The 20,278-nt window shown below is 39.3% G+C and overlaps 1 protein-coding gene across 1 annotated transcript in view; it reads left to right on the forward strand.

The window, feature by feature from the left end:
* Positions 1 to 15,046: 15,046 nt before the first annotated feature.
* Positions 15,047 to 20,278, forward strand: part of FZD6 (frizzled class receptor 6) — a 33,513-nt gene continuing 28,281 nt past the window's right edge. The window contains exons 1-2 of the mRNA XM_036264373.1: positions 15,047 to 15,150; positions 16,063 to 16,394. Coding sequence (XP_036120266.1) covers positions 16,218 to 16,394 — 177 coding nt within the window. The 5' untranslated portion in view covers positions 15,047 to 15,150; positions 16,063 to 16,217. The remainder of the gene's footprint in view (positions 15,151 to 16,062; positions 16,395 to 20,278) is intronic.

Consider the following 20,278-nt stretch of genomic DNA (forward strand, 5'->3'; position numbering starts at 1 on the left):
GAAAAAAACTGGAAAAAGAGATAATTATGAAGAAGAAAATATAAATCACCTAAAATCTCAAATGCAGAAATAAGCACTGTAAACATTTGGTGTCTTTCCTTCCATATTTCTTTTGATATGTATGTGTGTATGCACACATGTGCATATGATGGAAATCATTCTGTATATACAATATTGTATCTAATTTTTTTCTTGTGATCATTTTTCATAAATTTATAAAGTAGGAAATAGAGGGTATATTAATAATCAGGTTACTGCTATGAGCAACTAGAGATCAATTGCCGATTGTATTGCTGTTTTGTTGGGGAAAGGGTTCACTGAGCTCCCTACGCCATGATTTTGGAAGTCCTACATTACTCTTCTTTACTTCCACAGTTGGTGGGAGCAGTATAAGTAGACAGTCACTGATCAAATTTCTTCCCTTTTCGGAAAGGTTCTCTTGAGCAAATAATAGGAGAGTTCACATTCTAGGATCTTCTCATCCTCTGTATCCCAAGTCCCTTTAACTATTATTGGTGAATAGTATTAACTTTGAATATGTTTAGTAGAGTAGGTGTATGTTGTTATTGTTATTTGGATTAAGATCAACTAATTAGTCATGGAATTTGCCTAATTAATGGTTTTAGCACTCCCAAGAAATTTGGTTTTAGGTTGGCAAACAAAAATTTAGGGTGATAGTAAAGTTCAAGGGCAGATCTATAGCTTCATAAATTTTTAATTTTTTGAATTATGTGAATAATAATACCTATCATAGGAAAAGCTATATCTGTTGTTCACAAATTATTTTGCTTACGCACTAACCCTAATTAATAATCACTCTCGTTTTGGTCTAGATAATAATCACTCCACTTTTGGTTAAATTCTAGCTCTTTTCCTTTCCTTTCCACCATAGCTCACTGGTTAAGAGCTCATCATTGACTGCTTTGTTCCCAGGGGTGATTTTTATACCACTCTGACAGGCTACGAGGCTTCAACCATTACACATTACACATTACACATTACACATTACACATTACACATTGCACTGTTTATACCCAACTTTTCTTTATCATATCCTTAAAGATAACAAAGATTTATACATGTTTCATAATAGTTCTAATACATTGCAAGGCTTAATTTATTATGAAATATTTTATGCAAAAATTAGCTCTGTCCCAAAATCTCTTCTGGTGGGTTGAGGGGCAGACTAGCATCCGGATACTCATTTTTTACACAACTACACTGACATGGCCTACGTCTTGTGAGCTGCTTAGAGAACAATATTTCAAGTGAGAATGACAAGTCTTGGTTCAAGTCAGAAACAGTGCTAATGAGACACACCTGGGAGTGACAATTCTATCATGAGGGTAAAACATTTTTTTTCACTGCTTGACTACATTATTAAACATGGTACACTTCTTAGATAACTTGCAAGGGAGCCTTTTGAGGAAAGGGTAAACAAAAAAGGAATGTTGAGCCCTTAACGGAACCTAACCCAACAATAACCGAGTTAGCCTGCAGGCCGCTCCCGTGGGCTGCTGTTAGCATGACATGATGACACGTCCACAGGCACATCAGGCCTGTCGCCCAAGCAAGCCAACGTCATGCATTGCTGGGAATTTTCCTGTGGATGTGCTTTTAACACTAGTGGGAGCTCTTTACATTAAGTTAAAAAAAAAAAAAACAATCACAGGCCCACAGTTGTTCCGCATCCTCTCCCTTTCATATTAGATAACACCATTGGGAGGGTTATCTTTAAGGACATCATTTGCCAAGACTAGGACCTGTTTTTTTGTTGTTGTTGTTGTTTTTAATGTATTCTAAGGTGCTAGAAAATGAAAGTCAATAATTTGCTATAACCTTCTTTTCTACCTCTGAACTACATGTAAGCCAGTGACAGGAACTCAGTCTCTGGTCATTAGTTAGTGCTATCTTTTAACTTTAAGTGATTTCACACTGGTTCCACATATGAGACCGGAACGAAGAAAATCACAGGAAAGCACATGAGAAGAGACCGATGAAGAGGTAGTCACACTGTTTCCCTACAGTTTAGAGGACACAGAAAGGGAAATGTAAGAAAAGCAATCACGCTTGTTATGCATTTCCCTGTAACATTTGACAGCGCTATTACTGCGTTCCAAAACAGACTCCATCTGGTTGCCAGTCCCCTCCCTCAGTTACAGGTGCTGCCACGCCCTGTATTCTAAGCACCATATGAAACCCTGGCGTGATCCTGGACAAAAGAGGGCAATTTCTTTCTAACTTTGGCTTTGGACACCATTATCCTTGATTGGCAAGGAGAGGGTGGCCTGGCACATTCTTAGGGACCCGAGACTCATAATATGAGATCATTTAATCTTGGAAGGGCTTTGCATTTTATTTTTCTTGCACTCTCTACAGTCACCCCAATACTCCTTCAAAATTCTATGTCTAGTAAAAGGAACAAGAGAACAACCTGGAGGAAGCAAGTCACGGGCTATTGGAGCTATCCTGGGGACCACAGAATCCATCCCTCCTTCCACACTGAGTGAAGACTGGAAGAACTGGAGAGACTCGACCCAAGTTTTCTTCAGATTCTTTCCATGATGATATGCTACATACCATGAAATGTGTTAAATAAAATTCACAGCGTCCATTTGGTTGAGAGTGGGCAGTGGAGAGACTTACTAAGTGTCAGGCCCTACACTAAGGGTTTTATGTTCATTCTCTCATATAATCCTCATACCAAACCTATGAATCATTATTATTATCATTTTGCAGATTTATAAACTGAGACTTTAAGTCACAGAGTTAGTAAATGGCTGAGCCAGGCTTCAAACTCAGATATATCTGGCTGCAAAGGCCATTTATAAGAACTGCTAGCCCTGGCCAGTTTGGCTCAGCGGTTTGAGCATCGGCCTACGGTCCGGAGAGACCCGGGTTCGGTTCCCGGTAAGGGCACGTACTTCAGTTGCAGTTTGTCCTTGGCCCTGGTCGGTCGTGCGGGTGGCAGCCACTCAATGTGTCCCTTCATGTCGATGTTTCTCTCTCTCCCTTCCTCTCTCTCCCTCCCACTCTATCTGTACAAAAAATGGAAAAATATCCTTGGGTGAGGATAAAAAAAATAAAATAAAATAAAAGAACTGCTACACTACACTATATTGTCTGTGTAGAATATTACTCATTGTAAAGAAGGAAGCATTACCAGGACATGGAGAGTAATTCAAGATCCTAGGGGACTGTGAGATCCCAGGAAACATATCCAGGGCAAGAATTATCCCTTAATAATATTAGTAATAGTCATAGCTATCATTAACTGAGTGTCTACTAAAGGCCAGGCACTTTACATTTGTTATTTCATTTAATTATCACAACCACCCTGTGAAGTAATTAAGTAAGTATAACCATACCCATTTTTGGTATGGTTATACAATGGGGGAAATTATATACCCATTTTTCAGATGAGGACACTGGGAATTAGATAAATTAAATAACTTTCCCAAGTCACACAGTTGGCAGGTGGTAAAAATGAAACTTAGAGTTAAATCTAAGTGACTTGAAACACCATGTTCTTACAAATGCTTGGCCCATGGAATCTACTTAATAGATATAGAATGCATGAAAAAATGAATTAAAAAAATTGATAAATGGGGGCTAGAATGGAGCATGTACCTATTATGTAAATGCCCAAGTCAGCCTTGATTAGAATCTCTTAAAAGCATAATGTTTTGTTTTGCTCTAAAAGGTACAACTGGGACAAATCAGTGGAAATTGCACACTTCCTGTACAGGAATCTGGCTTTAAAAAGTTCATTGCCTGGATGACCTTCATTTCTATGATTCAACGATTCTATGAAAGTCGATGTCTTTTAGGGGCTTAATAGTCAAGAACCCTTCAACAGTGAGACCTGTCTTGTAAAATAGTGACCTGCCCATCTTTGAAGGTGTTCCAGCTACAGGACCACCTTCCAGAAATGCTGTAAAGAAACTATTAAATTGGAGAGAGTAGAAGATGGTTTACTAAAATGGCTGCAGTTGTTCCCTTCCCTTTATTTCTCTTTGCAAGAGGACCTTGAAGTTCCTCTCATTCAGAGATGGCATTTTCCCACTCCTTGAGCCATGTGAATCTGGGTTATCCAACATAATGCAACAGAAACAATACTATGCCAATTCTGAGTCTAGGTCTCAAAAGGCCTTGCATAGTTTCACTCTTCTTCTAGAAACCCTGAGACCTTGGTGGAAAAGAAACAAAATCCCTAGCTAGACTCGCCGCTGGAGAACATCAGGCTACGTGGAGAAGGGAAGAGCCACAGCCAATAGGCAGCCAAGCTCTGGAGGCACGGCCGCCTCGCTGGCCCGTCGCTGGCCGCGATGCAGGAGAGAGCATTGCTGAGACCAGAAACACCACCCAGTTACCCTGGAAACTCAGGGGCAATAGTAAATGGTTGCTGTGTGATTCTCAAAAACACCTCCTGAGGTGAAGGGAAGACATAGGGAATGCCTGATGCCCAGACAGACTAGGTCATGCCACCATCCCCCGCCTGTGTCCCAGGGACTTTCTCAGAGGACTTAGTAGCCGACATGAATTTGGCATCTTACTACTGGCCAGGCAATAGTTCAGTGCTTTATGTAAATTAGTTCTTAAGCCTCACAACAACCAGTGAGAAATGTATTATTATTATTATTGAACTGATTTGACAGATATAGGAACCCTGGTAGAGAACTGAAGGAACTTACTCAAGGTACAGAGTTTAGTAAATGTCCAGCCCAGGTTTTGAACCCAGGAAGTCTAAAGCTACAGTCCTTGTTGTTTGCCACACGACACTGCCTCTTGCTGTCTGACATAATGGGGAAGATTGTGGAGACCATACTTATCTTCACAAAACCTGGTAGTTGTACGTATTCCCACAATGCCTTTCACCAGGCTCTCTTTACAAAGCCTGGGATGTCAACAAATACCACATTCATTTTCCAGGCTTCTCCCACTTCAGAACAGGTTTTCCTACATCCTGTTTCTAAGGAATTTCACTATTATACTTGAAGCTTAAAAGCCATGATCAAGAGAAATGTTTTCAAAGACTCATTACCAAAAAGAATGGGAGCAATGAAAAAGACACTTCTTTTCCAAAAGAGAATCAATTCTCCAATATGAGAGTTTCCATCTTATGTAGAAAAAGAAATGTACATAAATTAGATTTAGAAAAATATATGAGATGGGCTTATGTGAAAGGGTTAAGCAGGGAATCACATGCTAAATAAAATGATAAGAGCAGATCTGATGATCACGCCTAATGTCTAAGATGTGCTGGTTTCTTTCCTGATAGTTTCTCTGCTGTTTTTCTTGTTGAGTACAATGAACTGCCAACACTTCAACCACAGTTAAACCAGTCCAACAGGAAAAAAGCCAAGCACTGTATCCATTCCAACATTTTCTGCAGTCTGGGAATATACAAGGTGGGGCAAAAGTAGGTTTATAGTTGTAAGTACGTGAAACACAGAGTTTATTCTTGTATTTTTGCTAATTATTATATTATTCTCCTTACGAACAACTGTAGACCTACTTTTGCCACACTCTATAGCTCTGCTAAAAGATCTCTTAAATGGGAACTCCAATTGCCAAACTGGATGAAACATGACCAAGATGTATACACAATTCTAGAAATTTTCTCTGCCTTGTCTAGTTTCTCCACACAGGAGGCAGCATCATTTATTTCTCTACCATTGGGGGGTGTTTTTTCTGACATCTCTCAGGCCCTGGAGCAGCACTCCTCAATTCTTCTCCCAAAAACACAGTAGGAATTAGTAGGAGTTCCCTATTACCCAACCACTAACCTACTAACAGGGATTTGACTACTGACTCTAGGCAAACTAGTATAAATATCTGTGTATCTGCTTCAAGACCTTCCTTTTATTTCACCCACTTGTCTATTTTATAGCATTCCTGCAATCTAACTCCTTGTTGCCTATAGCTTGTCAAGGTCCTGATAGGGACCCTAACTTCTCCCACCTCTTCAAATTACTCATCAGGCTCTGAAAAGCAAAATGTCAGTCTTGTTCTGGGAAGTTTCCATGGAACACTTCCTTTTCCTTTTTTTTTACTAGTATAAATATCTGTGTATCTGCTTCAAGACCTTCCTTTTATTTCACCCACTTGTCTATTTTATAGCATTCCTGCAATCTAACTCCTTGTTGCCTATAGCTTGTCAAGGTCCTGATAGGGACCCTAACTTCTCCCACCTCTTCAAATTACTCATCAGGCTCTGAAAAGCAAAATGTCAGTCTTGTTCTGGGAAGTTTCCATGGAACACTTCCTTTTCCTTTTTTTTTTAATGGACTTTATAATTCCAAACAGATTTAGGTTCACATCAAAACTGAGTAAAAGTACAGAGTTCCCATATATACCCCCTGCCCTCAGAGACACACAGCCTCCGTCACTACTGACATCCCATACCAGCATGGTATATTTGTTACAAATGAAGAACCTACATTGACAGGTCATTATCCCCAGAGTCCATACCTTACACTAGAGTTTACTCATGGTAGACATTTTATGGGTTTTGACAGACATATAATGACATGTACCTACCATTAGAGTATTATACAGAATAGTTTCACTGTCTTAAAAATCCTCTGCACTCCACCTATTCATCCCTCTCTCCCCCCAACCCCTGATCATTTTACTGTTTCTGTGGTGTTGCCTCTCCCCAAATGTCGTATAGTTAGAATCATAAAGTATGTAGACTTTTCTTTCAGATTGGCTTCTTTCAGTTAGCAATATTCATTTAAGTTTTCTTCATGTTTTTTTCATGGCCTGATAGCTCATTTCTTTTTAATACTGAACAATATTTCCTTGTCTGGACAGTTTGTTTATCTGCTCACCTACTGTTTTAGTCAGCTTGTGCTTCTATGACAAGATACCATAGACTGCGCAGATTTAGCAACAAACATTTATTTCTCACAGTTTGGAGGCTGAGAAGTCTAAAATCGAGGTGCCAGTATATTTGGTTCTTCTTCTTTTTTAATCCTCACCCAAGGATATGTTTTTATTAATGATTTCTAGAGAGAGAGGGAGGGGGAGAGAGAGAGAGAAACATCCATCGACTGCCTCCTGTACGCGCCTCGACCAGGATTGAACACACAATCTAGGTATGTGTCCTGACCAGGAATCAAACCTACAACCTTCTGGTGTATGGGACAAGGCTAACTAACTGAGCCACCCGGCCAAGGAGCATTTGGGTCTTTGTGAGGAACCTCTTTCTGACTTGCAGATGGCCATCTATCCTCACATGGTGGAAAAAGAAAACTGGTGTCTCTTCTTCTTTTTTTTTAAATATATTTTTATTGATTTTAGAGGAAGAAAGAAGGAGAGAGAGAGAAACATTAATTAGTTGCCTCTCATATGCACCCCAACAGGGATCAAACTGGAAACCTGGGCATGTGCCCTGACAGGGAATTGAACTGATGATCTTTTGGTGCATGGGACGATGCTCAACTAATTGAGCCACACCGGCCAGAGTATCTCTTCCTCTTCTTATAAGGGCACGGATCCCACCATTGGGGCTCCATTCTCATGACAGCATCTAAACCTAATCACACTTCAAAGGCACCACTTCCTAATACCATCACATTGGTAGTTAGTACTTCAACATACTAATTTTGTGGGGGACAGGGGGACACAAACATTCAATCCATAACACCTACTGAAGGACATCTTGGTTGCTTTCAAGTTTTTGCAGTTATATAAAATTGCTATAGCCCAGCAGGTGTGGCTCAGTGGTTAAGTGTCAACCCATGTACCAAGAGGTCGCTGGATCAATTCCTGGTCAGGGCACATTCCCACATTGTGGGCCCAATCCCCAGTGGGGGGCATGCAAGAGGTGGCCAATCGATGTTTCTCTCTCCCTCTCCCTCTCCCTTCCACTCTCTCTAGAAAAAATAAATAAAGTTGCTATAAACATCAGCATGTAGATTTTTGCATAGACTTATTTGGATAAATACCTAGAATTGTGATTGTTGAATTGTATGGTAGTACACAGTACAAGTGTGCTAGGTTTTGTAAGAAACTGCTAGGTTTTGTAAGAAACTGCCACACTGTCCTCCAAAGTGACTGTACCATTCAGCATTCCCACCAGCACTGAATGAGAGCTCCTGCTGCTCCACATCCTTGTCAGGATTCTGGATTTTGACCTTTCTAATAGGTGTATGGTGGTATCTCATTGTTGTTCTTAGCCTTATATTTTCATTTAATTTTTGTCCGTTGTTATACACACACACACACACACACACACACACACACTACATTTTGAGATTTTTTTTTTCTTTTGCAGATGTTTTACTATTAGGTAGATATAACTAACCCAAATTACATTGTGAAATTTCATTTAGTTTTTGTCCTTTGTTGTAATATATACACTACCTTGTGAGAGTTTCCTATTTTACTTCTAAATGTTTTTATAAAAGTAATATATGCTTAATAAGCAAGAGCCCCCTTTGCACATCAGCCAGACTCTGCCTTAGATACTGCTTATTCCAACCAGCCACAAAGGAACCTGCTGTTACAGCTTCTTATACCTCCTCGGAGATACGCCTTGTTATCTCTGCTCTCCTTCTCTGTCCCTCCTACCACATTCTCGTGCCACACAACTCAAACCTAGACCTGCCAATTCTGTTTTTTATTTTAACCAATTAGAGTCTGTTTAGGAAAACATTCTGTAACTTTCATATTTGTCTTATAAATATAGAAAGCTCAGAGAACTGCTTTCATAGACTCTGCTGTCTCTCATTGTTGAACTGTGCATGTAATTCTCTTATTGCCATTTTTGCTATAATGAATTTGTTCATCAAATTACCAATATTTATTTTATCCAGAGTTTTTACTTAAATGAAAATATTTTATTCATAAAACTCCTGTTTAAATCATCTTTTTTTTAATAAACTACTTAAGATTATAACCTATTTAATTTGAACAAAAGTATAGTCATTTAAGCAAAAGATATATCTTAAAGTTAAAAATGAAAGTGATTGTCCACAGTCATATTTTAAAAAGACCAAAATTGACCCAAGTTTTTATTGTGGTTTTAGTTATTCATTAGATTTAACTGGAGGCTGAATCCACCTTGAGGGTGAATTCTATTTCAATATATGGGGGTGGGGCGCTGGGGTGAGGGAGGGATTCAGGACATGGGAAAGAATGATGAAGAAAAGTTCCTGATGATGGAAAAAAAATGCCTCATTAATGGAAGAGGTGAAGGTCCAGAACAAGCAGAGTGAGAGACTTTCCTCTTCCCTTGAACTCTCCCTGTGGCAGTAAGCGCCTCATAATTAGAGGGACAAAGACTGGCAGGGCTTACCCTGCCTTGAAGATCTCTTCAGTAAAGACCTCGAAAGTACATGTATTGACCAGGGCTTCATTTACTCTCAAAGAAAGAAATAAATGTTTAAAGTTTTGTCAAAGCTATACAAACAATATTTAACCTGTTCTACAAGATGTATTATTAATAAGAACATAGGTCAGCAGCCTCCCCTTCCACCATTCACCCTTTCCTAGAGAAAATCAATTCAATTCTTTTAATAGTGTTTAACTGCCTCAAAATCCACCTGAGTTACTCCATTTCCCTGGTCCCTATTATACCACTGTCTTCCTTTCAAGAGAAGAGAATTCTGATTGTGAGGTTTTCAAAGCTTGTGTAATTTTAGGAATTCTTTTTAAGAAAAAGAACGTAAGATTTCAAAAATGAAATTAGATAGAGCTTTAGAAAGGTCCCTGAAGCTTATGCTTCATTAGTTTCATGGTAAATCTACCTGTCTTCAAGTGAAAACACCCAAAATATATTGTACTAAATTATCCCTCTAAATAGTCTCCCAATCCACATACCATGTCTGGAACACCAAATCTCTCAATAATTTACATTTAAGTTGCTCCCAAAGGCCCAGCCCCCCTATACAATCTTTTTTATTGAACCACAAAAATAGTAATATTTCTTAATTCCACTTTCTCTAATTTTTTTTTTATCCTCACCTGAGGACATTTTTCCATTTCTTTTGTTCAGATAGAGTGGGAAGGAGAGAGCGAAACATCGATGTGAAAGGGACACATGGAGTGATTGCCACCTGCACGACTCCAACCAGGGCCGGGGACAAACTGCAACCAAGGTATGTACCCTTAGTGGGAACCGAACCTGGGTCTCTCTGGACCGCAGGCCGACGCTCTAATCGCTGAGCCAAACCGGCCAGGGCTCCCATTTGTTTTTAAGGCAATTTTTAAAAAATCACATGTAGTCATTAGCAGTGCATGATGCACAATTAGGTGCGAAGTTGGTTTTGCATATAAAAAGAAACTAATTTAGTTATTATTTAAACCACTAAATTTGAGGCAGAAGCCTTTTGCTAGTTGCTAAAAAGCTTTAGGGAAAATACCATTTCTAATATTTGACTTAATATGGCTGCTCTGTTAGAAAAAAGGATAAGATATTAAATATTAAAGATGACCAGATGGTAGATATTGAAGCCACAAAAAACAAAACCAAGAAGGGTAAACTCACAGACACAAATGTAACCCAAAGCATTGGTAAAGTTGAAGCTGTTTTTCTTTTGCATTATGAATCTATTTGCAAATGACAATAGCAGAGCTCCAAAGAGGCAATCTTATACATCAAACTGTCATTAAAATATGTGGCTCTTTCCTGCAGTGTCATGTTACTAATGAAATTTTTATTTTCCAGTAATACTGGAGGTAGTAATTAGAAGGTGTATTATTTTTGGCTAACTATAATGGATACAACCACAGCCAAAGGTTAATTGCTATGCTACAAACACGGCAGCAATTAGGTTTCAGAGCAGGCTCTGGAGCGACAGGTAATGTACTTCAAGTGAAAGTTTTTAACTAAAGGATATCCTCTATGTTGTGTTCATAGACTCCCCTAAATTTATTAAATGAGCCATAAAATTTACACATCACTTGGAGGGACTGGAGTCATGGGTAGAGCTTTCAAGGGCTTAGGCAAAGAGGAGTGTGGGAGAGGACCTTAGGAGGGAAGAAACCCAAGTTCCTCTCTTGCCCTCTTCCTTTTCATGCCTCTGCTCAGCTCAGCTTCCTCCAGCTGTGTGCTCCCCAAGCTACTAATGCCTGGCCATTAGGTCAGTGCTCACAAGCAGGTCTACCCACAAATGTCTGCAGACTCCAGGCAAGGGTATGACGGAGGACACCATACCATATGTCTACACAGTTAAAAGTCATAAATCGAGTGAATAAATAAAATATGTCCTGTCCTACCTTTATCCCAAGATAAAATTTTCAAATGTTTAAAGCTATATTTTAGTGAGTACAAACTATCAAAGATGAATAAATTGAATTATTATTATGTGGTCACATAGCCTATTGATAAGCTGGAGATCTTTGGATAAGCAATAAAATAAAAACTTACACAATTTAAAAATTATATATATGTATACTCTGTAAGATTTATTTTCTTCCTTTTGTTTCAGCAAAATCCCTTTATAATGTTGTTATAATCAAGATTTCAATATAATCAGTGTTCTAGTAATAATATTGCCAAATCATATAACTTTCTTGAGTTATTGTAACTCTTGAAATTTTTAACTTAATTCTAACTTGGAAGAACTTTGTTCTGCTAAGACAGTAGCAACTGGAATTGTCAATCAAATTCTTAAAGTAACATTTATTTTAGAAATGAAGAATTGGCATGTAAAGAGTGTAGAAGTAAAGAGCTGAATAAACTGAGAAGCAAAACTTCTTAGATCTATCAGAGATTTAAGCAGCAAATTACTGCTCTCAAATTGGAGGTACAGACAGATAGATACAAAGAATCAAACTTGCTGGAAAAGAAAGCCATGAGCAGAAACCTCCAGAGAAACCAGTGGGAAGTATAAAAAATCTGAACTGCAACTGATAAATTTCTGGGGCTGTGTGGACAAGTCTGAGAGTTAAAAACTCCATGGGAACTCAGTCTTCAGGGACCACCCACACTTTTGTGAGTTTACCTTCCTGAAAGACCAGGAAGGAAGTCCTAGCTAATGAAATAAGACAAGAAAAGGGAATTAAAGGTATACAGGTTGGGAAGGAAGGAATACAATTGTTTTTGTTTGCAGATGACCTGATTGCCTATGTAGAAAATCTGAATAAATCCACTAAAACAACTCCTGGAATTAATGTGATTATAGCAAGATTGTAGAATTAAGGTTAACTTAAAAGTTAATCACTTTCCTATGTACCAGTAATGAACAGTGAAATTTGAAATAAAAAACATAATACCAATTGGCGGAAAAACAAAACAAAACACCACCACAGTACCATTTACATTAACATTCTCCAAAATGAAATTCTTAGGTATAAATCTAACAAAATGTATATAGATACACATGAGTAAAACTACAAAATTCTGTTGAAAGAAATCAAAGAGGAACTAAAAACATGGTGAGATATTCAATTTTCGTGGATAGGAAGAATCAATATTGCCAATATCAGTGCTTCCCAATTTGGTATATAGATTTAATGCAATCCCAATCAAAATTCCAGCAAGTTATTTTGTGGATATTGACAAACTGAATCCGATTTTTTACAGAGAAGATAAAGACCCAGAACAGCCAACACAATATTGAAAAACAAATTTAGAGAATGATACTACCTGATTTAAAAACTCACTGTAAAGTTACATTAATTAAGTAACTGTGTTATTAGCAAAAGAAAAAACAAATAGATCAATGGAACAGAATAGAGAGCCCAGAAATAGACCCATATAAATAAAGTCAACTCCTCTTTGACAAAGGAGCAAAGGCAATATTGTCTTTTCAACAAACAGCACGGAAACAACGGGGCATCCATGTACAAAAAAATGAATCTGGTTACAAATCTTACACACTTCATAAAAATTAACTCAAAATTGATCATAGGCTTGAATGCAAAACATAAAACTCCTGGAAGGTAAAATAGAAGAAAATCTAGAAGTCCTTGGGTTTGGTCATTAGTTTTTAATAATACATAAGGCACAACCAATGGAAAAAAAATTGATAAGCAGGACTTCATTAAAATATAAAACCTCTGCTCTGCAAAAGATAATGTCAAGAATATTAGGAGATTAAACCACAGACTGAGAGAAAATATTTGCAAAAGATATATCTGATAAAAGATTGCTACCAAAATATACAAAGGACTCTTAAAACTCAACCATGAGAAAACAAGCAACCTAATTAAAAAATAAGCCAAAGACCTTAACAGGCACCTCATCAAAGAAGACATACACATGGTAAATAATCACATGAAAGGGTACTTACATCATATGTCATCAGGAAAATGCAAATTAAAACAACAATGAGATACTACTACACACCTATTAGAATAGCCAAAATCTGGAACACTGACAACACCAAATGCTGACAAGGATGGGAAGCAACCAAAACTCTCAAACATTGCTGGTGGGAATGCAAAACAGTATAGCCACTTTGGAAGACAGTTCATCAGTTTCTTATAAAACTAAACATACCAATATGATCCAGCAATTGTGCTCCTTGGTATTGACCAAAAAAAGTTGAACACTTATGTTCACATGAAACCTGCACACAGATGTTTATAGCACTTTTATTCATAACTGCCAAAACCTGGAATCAACCAAGATGTCCTTCAGTGGGTGAATGGATAAATAAACAGTGGTACATCCCAACAATGGAATAGTTTTCAGCACTAAAAAGAAATTAGCCATCAAGGCAAAGAAGACATGGAAGAATATTGCTAAGTGAAAGAAGCCAATCTGTGTGATTGGCTACATCTCTATGATTCCAACTATATGCCATTCTGGAAAAACAAAGCTAGGGAAATAGTAAAAAGCTCTGTTTGTCAGACATTAGGAGGGAAGGAGGGGTGACTAAGTTGAGCACATGAGATTGTGTGTTTTGTAGTTGGTACTAAAAACTAGGTTAACTTCTAAAGCAGTTCAACTTTCTATTATGATTTTGAATCAATAAAACCACAGGACCTGCCAGGGCTGGAATTCCCATTACCACCTGTACCTCAAATTGATGACCAGACTCCCTGAATTAACAAAAGCTTTTTTTTTTTTTTTTTTTTTTAGTACAGTTATCCAATAAGTTAGTCAGTTTCCAACTAAGGTCACTGGGGCAATTGATTTACAGAGCAAATTTGCCCTATTTAAAAGTCCTGGATCCTGAGATGCAGAAGCAACCCAAGTGTCCATCAATAGGAGTGGATAAAAAAGTGTGGTACATATATAGAATGGAGTATTACTCAGCCATAAAAAGGGATGAAATCGTACCATTTGTAACAGCATGGATGGACCTAGAGGGTATTATGCTAAGTGAAATAAGTCAGATAAAGTCTGATACCATATGATTTCACTTATATTCAGAATCTAAAGAACAAAATAAACTAATGAACATAGACACAGAGAACAGACTGGTGGTTTGCCAGAGGGGAGGGGGGTTGAGAGACTGGGTGAAAAAAGTGAAGACATTAAAATGTATAAATTAGCAGTTACAAAATAGTCATGGGGATGTAAAGTGCAGCACAGGAAATACAGTCAACAATATTGTAATAAGTACTATAATGCTAGGTGGGTACTGGAAATACTGGGGAAGATCACTTTGTAAAGTATATGGTTGTCTACTCACTATGCTAAAATTAACATAAATAATATTGAATGTCAAATGTAATTGGGAAAAAAAAAAAAAAAAAGCTTGGCTCCTGAAATCCAAAATGAAGTGGAGTGGGTCCTTTTCAAGGAAGTTTTTTGGGGGGATCACCAAGAGCTTAAACAAATTCTCCTAGGACGAAGCCCTCTGGACGAGACAGCGGGATACGGCACAGCCCTGTGTTTCAGGCACCATAACAGACGGCAAAGTGGAGGGGACTTCCAGCCCCTGAGCCGGACCGGCACCCCGACACCGTTCACCCGCCCAGCCCGGGGGCCCAGAGCCAGGCCTGGCCGGCGCAGCCTGGGCGGAGCTCGGGCGGAGGGCCAGGCCGGCACCGCCGCCGCCCCACGAGCCCGGACCTGCCCGCCGGACCTGGCGGCGCAGTCTCGCGGGATCGCTCAGCTCTCGCTCCCCGTGCGGCTCCCCAGGCTGCCGGAGTCCCCGACGTCCCCAGAGCCGTCTCGGGTCGCGGCTGTTTGGCGGGCTGGCCCGGACGGGGAGGGAGAACTGCCTTCGACCGCCGCCCGAGGTGAGGCTCCGCCGGCCCCGACTGGGCGAGTCCCGGGCGATCGGGGGGCCTCGGGCAGTGCCGGGCGGGCTGGGGGCGCGCTCGGAGCCGCAGGTGCGGGGGACGCTACGGCGAGACGGGCCGCGCCGGCCGAAGTTTCCACGGAAGCTGGGCCCGCTCCCGAAAGGCGATGCCGGGCCCCGCGGGGCCAGGGACGCCGCTGCCCGGCTGCAGGCCCGGGGCAGGAGCCCGGGTGTGGGGCGAGCTACCCCGCCCGGTGCTGGAAGCCCGGGCACGCCGTGCGCCGGGGTGGGGGCGCGGTCATTCGTGACTCAGGGCCCACAGCCCCCTCCCACCGACTCCGTCGCCCTCCAGGGCCAGCTTTGCTGCTTTTCCCTCGGTGGGATCTAGTTTCGGTCCTCCGCAGGTAGGAATCCTGGACGTCTCCCTTTTAAAAATCAGAACAATATTAGCTCCCTGGAAGACCGACACAGCAACTGGCTCTTTAGAGTTTAGAGAATGTAAGAACTCATTAGGTCGTCAAGAATTTCCCTGGGACCCAGTTTTGTTGTACATCCTAAGATGTCCAGCAGGGTCCCTTAGACTTTATTATTCTAGTATACCTTTTAAATTTATTCCTGACGCTCTGCATTACTTTTTTCTCCATCTCAGTCATCCAGTGTCCCCCTCTTGCCCTGGGGTCCATACAGCACAAACCTTCCATTATCGCGATTCCCTAGAGATGAAATTTCCGCCGCAAATGATATAGTCTGGGCCAGCAGGTGGAAGAGTATTGGATAGGATGGAATTTTCCGTCCTTTTTCCAGTGGTAGTTACTTACCTACGGGGAAAATCTTAGGTCTGCTCTTGGACGTCCGCGTTTGAGTTTATGACCAATGTTGCTGATATACTCTCTCTTGGTTGTTTTTACAGTAATTGACCTGGAACCCATTTTCAGAAAAAGAGCTTCTTTCAAAATGATAAAATAATGAAATGAGAAATTTGAACATTTTATCCTTGAATGGAAATCTGAGAATGAAAAGAGCGATTAATCCAAGCCATGTGGTAAAAGCAGGAATTTGAAGAAAATGAAAATGTTTACATTTTTGTGGACATGTGTTTTTCTACCCCTTGTAAGAGGGCACAGTCTTTTCACCTGTGAACCAATTATTGTCCCTAGATGTATGAAAATGGCCTACAACATGACATTTTTCCCTAATCTGATGGGTCATTATGACCAGAATATTGCTGCTGTAGAAATGGAGGTGAGTAGTTCTTCATAACTTTATAGGAAAATAGTTTATGCTCTGTTCTGGAATATACTATAAATATGACTTTTTAAAAAACAGTAAGGGATTCTTTCAGTTGTGTACAAGTCATATTTAGAATAAATCCTTTTGAAAATTAAATTCTGCTACGAATTTGTTTTGTGTAAATTTGTGGCCCTGTTTAGCGGATTTGCTTAATGTAAGGTTCGTTTTGTATAAAGTATAGTTATAAATGATATAGAAATATCTTGCGCCTGGCAAATATTTTGTTTTCCTGAATCAGTTATGGTAGTTCCTTTAATAATGCAAACTCTGGATTTTTTCCTTATTCATTGAACATACAGTCTATATTGTCTGGACTGCATGTATTTTCAAAAGTAGTTGTCATGTTCACTTGGCACAGTTTTCTGAAGTAAACCAATTATTGGAAGATTTGGGGGCTGTAGATGGTGTTTTGCTAAAAACTGACTTTTTTTTAAGGCACTTAAATACTCTTTGTAAGATACTTTTTGAAAGAAACCACATGTCCTGGGAGGAGCAGAGTGATACTAAAGATTGCCTTAGGTGCCTCAGTTACTGGCCACTGGTTTAGAGATATGCAGATTGCTAGGGAGGTGTGGGAAGAAAGGTACCTATAGAGACAGGACCTGTCCTCCTGTACAGATCTGTTAGATTGATAAGTCTCATGAAGGAAAGAAGACAAATGTTCGTGTAGTTTTTCTCCAGAAAAACTGTTCAAGGATGGTGAAGGTTTCTTTTTCCCTCAGATTGTCGCCAAGAGATGAAATCCCTATAATTTTAATATAGACACTACTTTAAAAACTGACCAGACTTGATTTTGCAGCTTCAAGTCTCCTGTTGTTTAGATGAATAATTGTTGGAATGCCTCATTGTGGACTCATGTCCAAAATAGGAGAGCTTTTAAATACTGAATCGATGTGCTTTGAATGGGCATTACAAATTATATTATTGTAATCTTTCAGTGGTCTTTCAAACCAGTGCAAGATGTAATTTTGAACACTGAACAGATGATGCAGTAAGACTTTCATTGATTAATCAGAACTATTTTGATGGTTTACTCTGATTAAAATAAAATATGTAGTGGAGATACCTTCAAGGAATAATTGTCATTCATTCACAGTTCCTCTGATAGTACAGGTTTTATAACTCATGTCTTACAGAATTCCTAAAGTTTTTAAAAATCTGGTTCACTTTCTATATAGTAGCTATATACATTTTAAGTTTGAATGCTAACATCAACCATATAAATATAGATCATTTAGAGTTCCTAGGGGAGATATGCCTATAATGAACTAGTTCCTGTTCTACACATCTTTTGAAAACCAATTTTTTTCTGTGTAAAAAAAAAAAAAAACCCAAAACTTTTTTTTTTTTAATTTACCTAGCTGCTTTTCTAGGTAATTTTGTGTCTGGACATTATCAAGAAGGCATTGTTTTTCTTACCTTTTTTATGTGAGGATATCTTCATTATATTAATCTTCCTTGTACACTAAGCTTCCTCATAGCCTTTCCTATTAAATTTTATTATATAAATCATACTTCAGTAGGGTTAGGATATAAAAGAAGAAAGCCATACAGCATTAATTTAAGTCTACAAAGAATTAAGGTAAATGGGAAGGCAAAATGTCAACCTGAGTCTGACTTTAAATCCCTATATATGGGTCCATGGTATTATGCTTTTATTATTTTTCCATCCTTATTTGTCCTCAGCCAATAGCATTCTCTTAGTTCCTGTATAGAATGTCCAAAATAATTCTATAATTTGAGAGTTTAAGTGACCACAAATATCATGCAGAGCTTCTTCTTTTGTGCCATTGATCCCTTCTCAGAATAAGAGAATTTTAAAATTTAAATAAAATGAGTAGGATTACAAAAGAATCCAATTATGTTGAAATATACTTCTATTTACCAGGTTAAGAACACCTGAATCCTTTATTATATAGGTGAAGAAACTGAAAACCAAAGACATCATTGTTCAGGGTCTGAGCACTATTTGACACAGTCTCTCTGTCAACATGGACCGTAATGGCAAATACTTTTTTTTTTTTTAATCCTCACCCGAGGACATTCGTCCATTCTTTTGTTCAGATAGAGTGGGAGGGAGAGAGAGAGAAACATCGACGTGAAAGGGACACATCGAGTGGTTGCCACCCACACGACCTGACCAGGGCCGGGAACAAACTACACCCGAGGTACGTGCCCTTAGCAGGAACCAAATCCGGGTCTCTCTGGACCACAGGCCAGCGCTCTAACTGCTGAGCCAAACTGGCCAGGGCATAACATTTTTCTTAACCCTTAATCTAAAGGGATAAAAATAAAATATTTCCTAAGATTCAGAATATGATGTGTTAATTTAGTCCTTGCTGCTGCTTTGAAAATTTCAGTTAGATAAAAACTAAACTGGGAGGTATTTTTTTGTTTGTTTGTGTTTTTACCTTTATTTGGCTCTACCTTTTTTTCCCCCTCTCATCTGTGCCTTGAATACAAAGTCTCATTAGAATTTTTACCAGTAAACCAGTGTTTTTCTTACAGATTTTAGAGAGAGGAACAGAGAGAAAGAAAGAAACATCGATGTGAGAGGGAAACATCGATCAGTTGCCTCCTGCATGTACCCTGACCAAGGGTCAAACCCGAAACTGGGGCTTGTAGCCTGATTGGGAACCAAACCCACCCTCTGTGAGCTGCTCCAACCAACGGAGCCACCCAGCCAGGGCTTGTTAGAATTTTTAGATCAAAAATAAAATCTTTAACCTTCCATTGCTCCTCTTTGTGGTCCTAAAGCAATTTTACTAACATGCAAATCCACACAGTCCACTTTGGGGTTAAATTCTTCGCTGTTTTCCTAAAGCAGGAGAAATAAAGGCCTGACTCTAGTGTGGCTCTTCATGTGGGACCCTGCCTTCCTGTTCAGCCTCCCATCTTGCCCCTTCCAGTGTACGTACAGCCAAACCATCCTATTTGTAGTGCTCAAATCCACATTAGTCTTGCTCACTTCTGTACCTTTAAGGCACATAGTACTGCATCCACTGCCTCCTGGGCTCTCTACCTACCTTCTTCACCTGCTCAGTTTCTTCAGATCTCAGTTAAAGCAATAACTGCTTAGTGAAGCCTTTCACCCATGCTTATTTAATCAACTCACTCTTTACACTCTGATAGTGCTTAATACAGGATGGGAGAAAAGTAGGTTTACAGTTGTTCACTTGGAAAATAATATCATAGTTAATGAATAATAACATCAGAATAAACTGTTACATGTATTCACAACTGTAAACCTACTTTTGCCCCACCCTGTATATATGACTGTTCTCATATTTATCATGCTGTGTTGCAATTATTTACATGGCTCTCTCTCTAGATTGTAAGCTTTTTGAGAGCAGACATGGTGTTTATTCATTTCTATCCCTAATGCCCAGTACAGTGCCTCTGAGTGCGGTGGATGCTCAATAAAGGCTGAGTAAAGAAAAAGGTGTTTCCCGTTCTAATAAATCAGCAAAGAGAATTTCTCCCCCAATTCTTACCTTCCACCTTTATCTTCTGTGGTGTCTAAGTAAAACACATTCCTTGCTTTGGCTGGTTTGGCTCAGCAGTTGGAGTGTCATCCTGCAGACCGAAGGGTCTCAGGTTTGATTCCCAGTCAAGGACATGTGTCTGGGTTGCAGGTTCGATCTCCTGCCTCTGTTGGCATCTATGGGGAGGCAGCCAATCAATGTGTCTTTCTCACATGGATGTTTCTCTCTCTCTCTCTACCCCTTCCTTCCATTCTATCTAAAAATTAATGGGAAAATATCCTCCAATGAAGATTAACAATAAACAAAACAAAAAACACATTCCAATATTTTTAGGTGGTTTACATGTCCACT

This window comes from Molossus molossus, unplaced genomic scaffold, assembly GCF_014108415.1.
Source record: "Molossus molossus isolate mMolMol1 unplaced genomic scaffold, mMolMol1.p scaffold_m16_p_16, whole genome shotgun sequence".
Taxonomy (NCBI): Eukaryota; Metazoa; Chordata; class Mammalia; order Chiroptera; family Molossidae; genus Molossus; species Molossus molossus.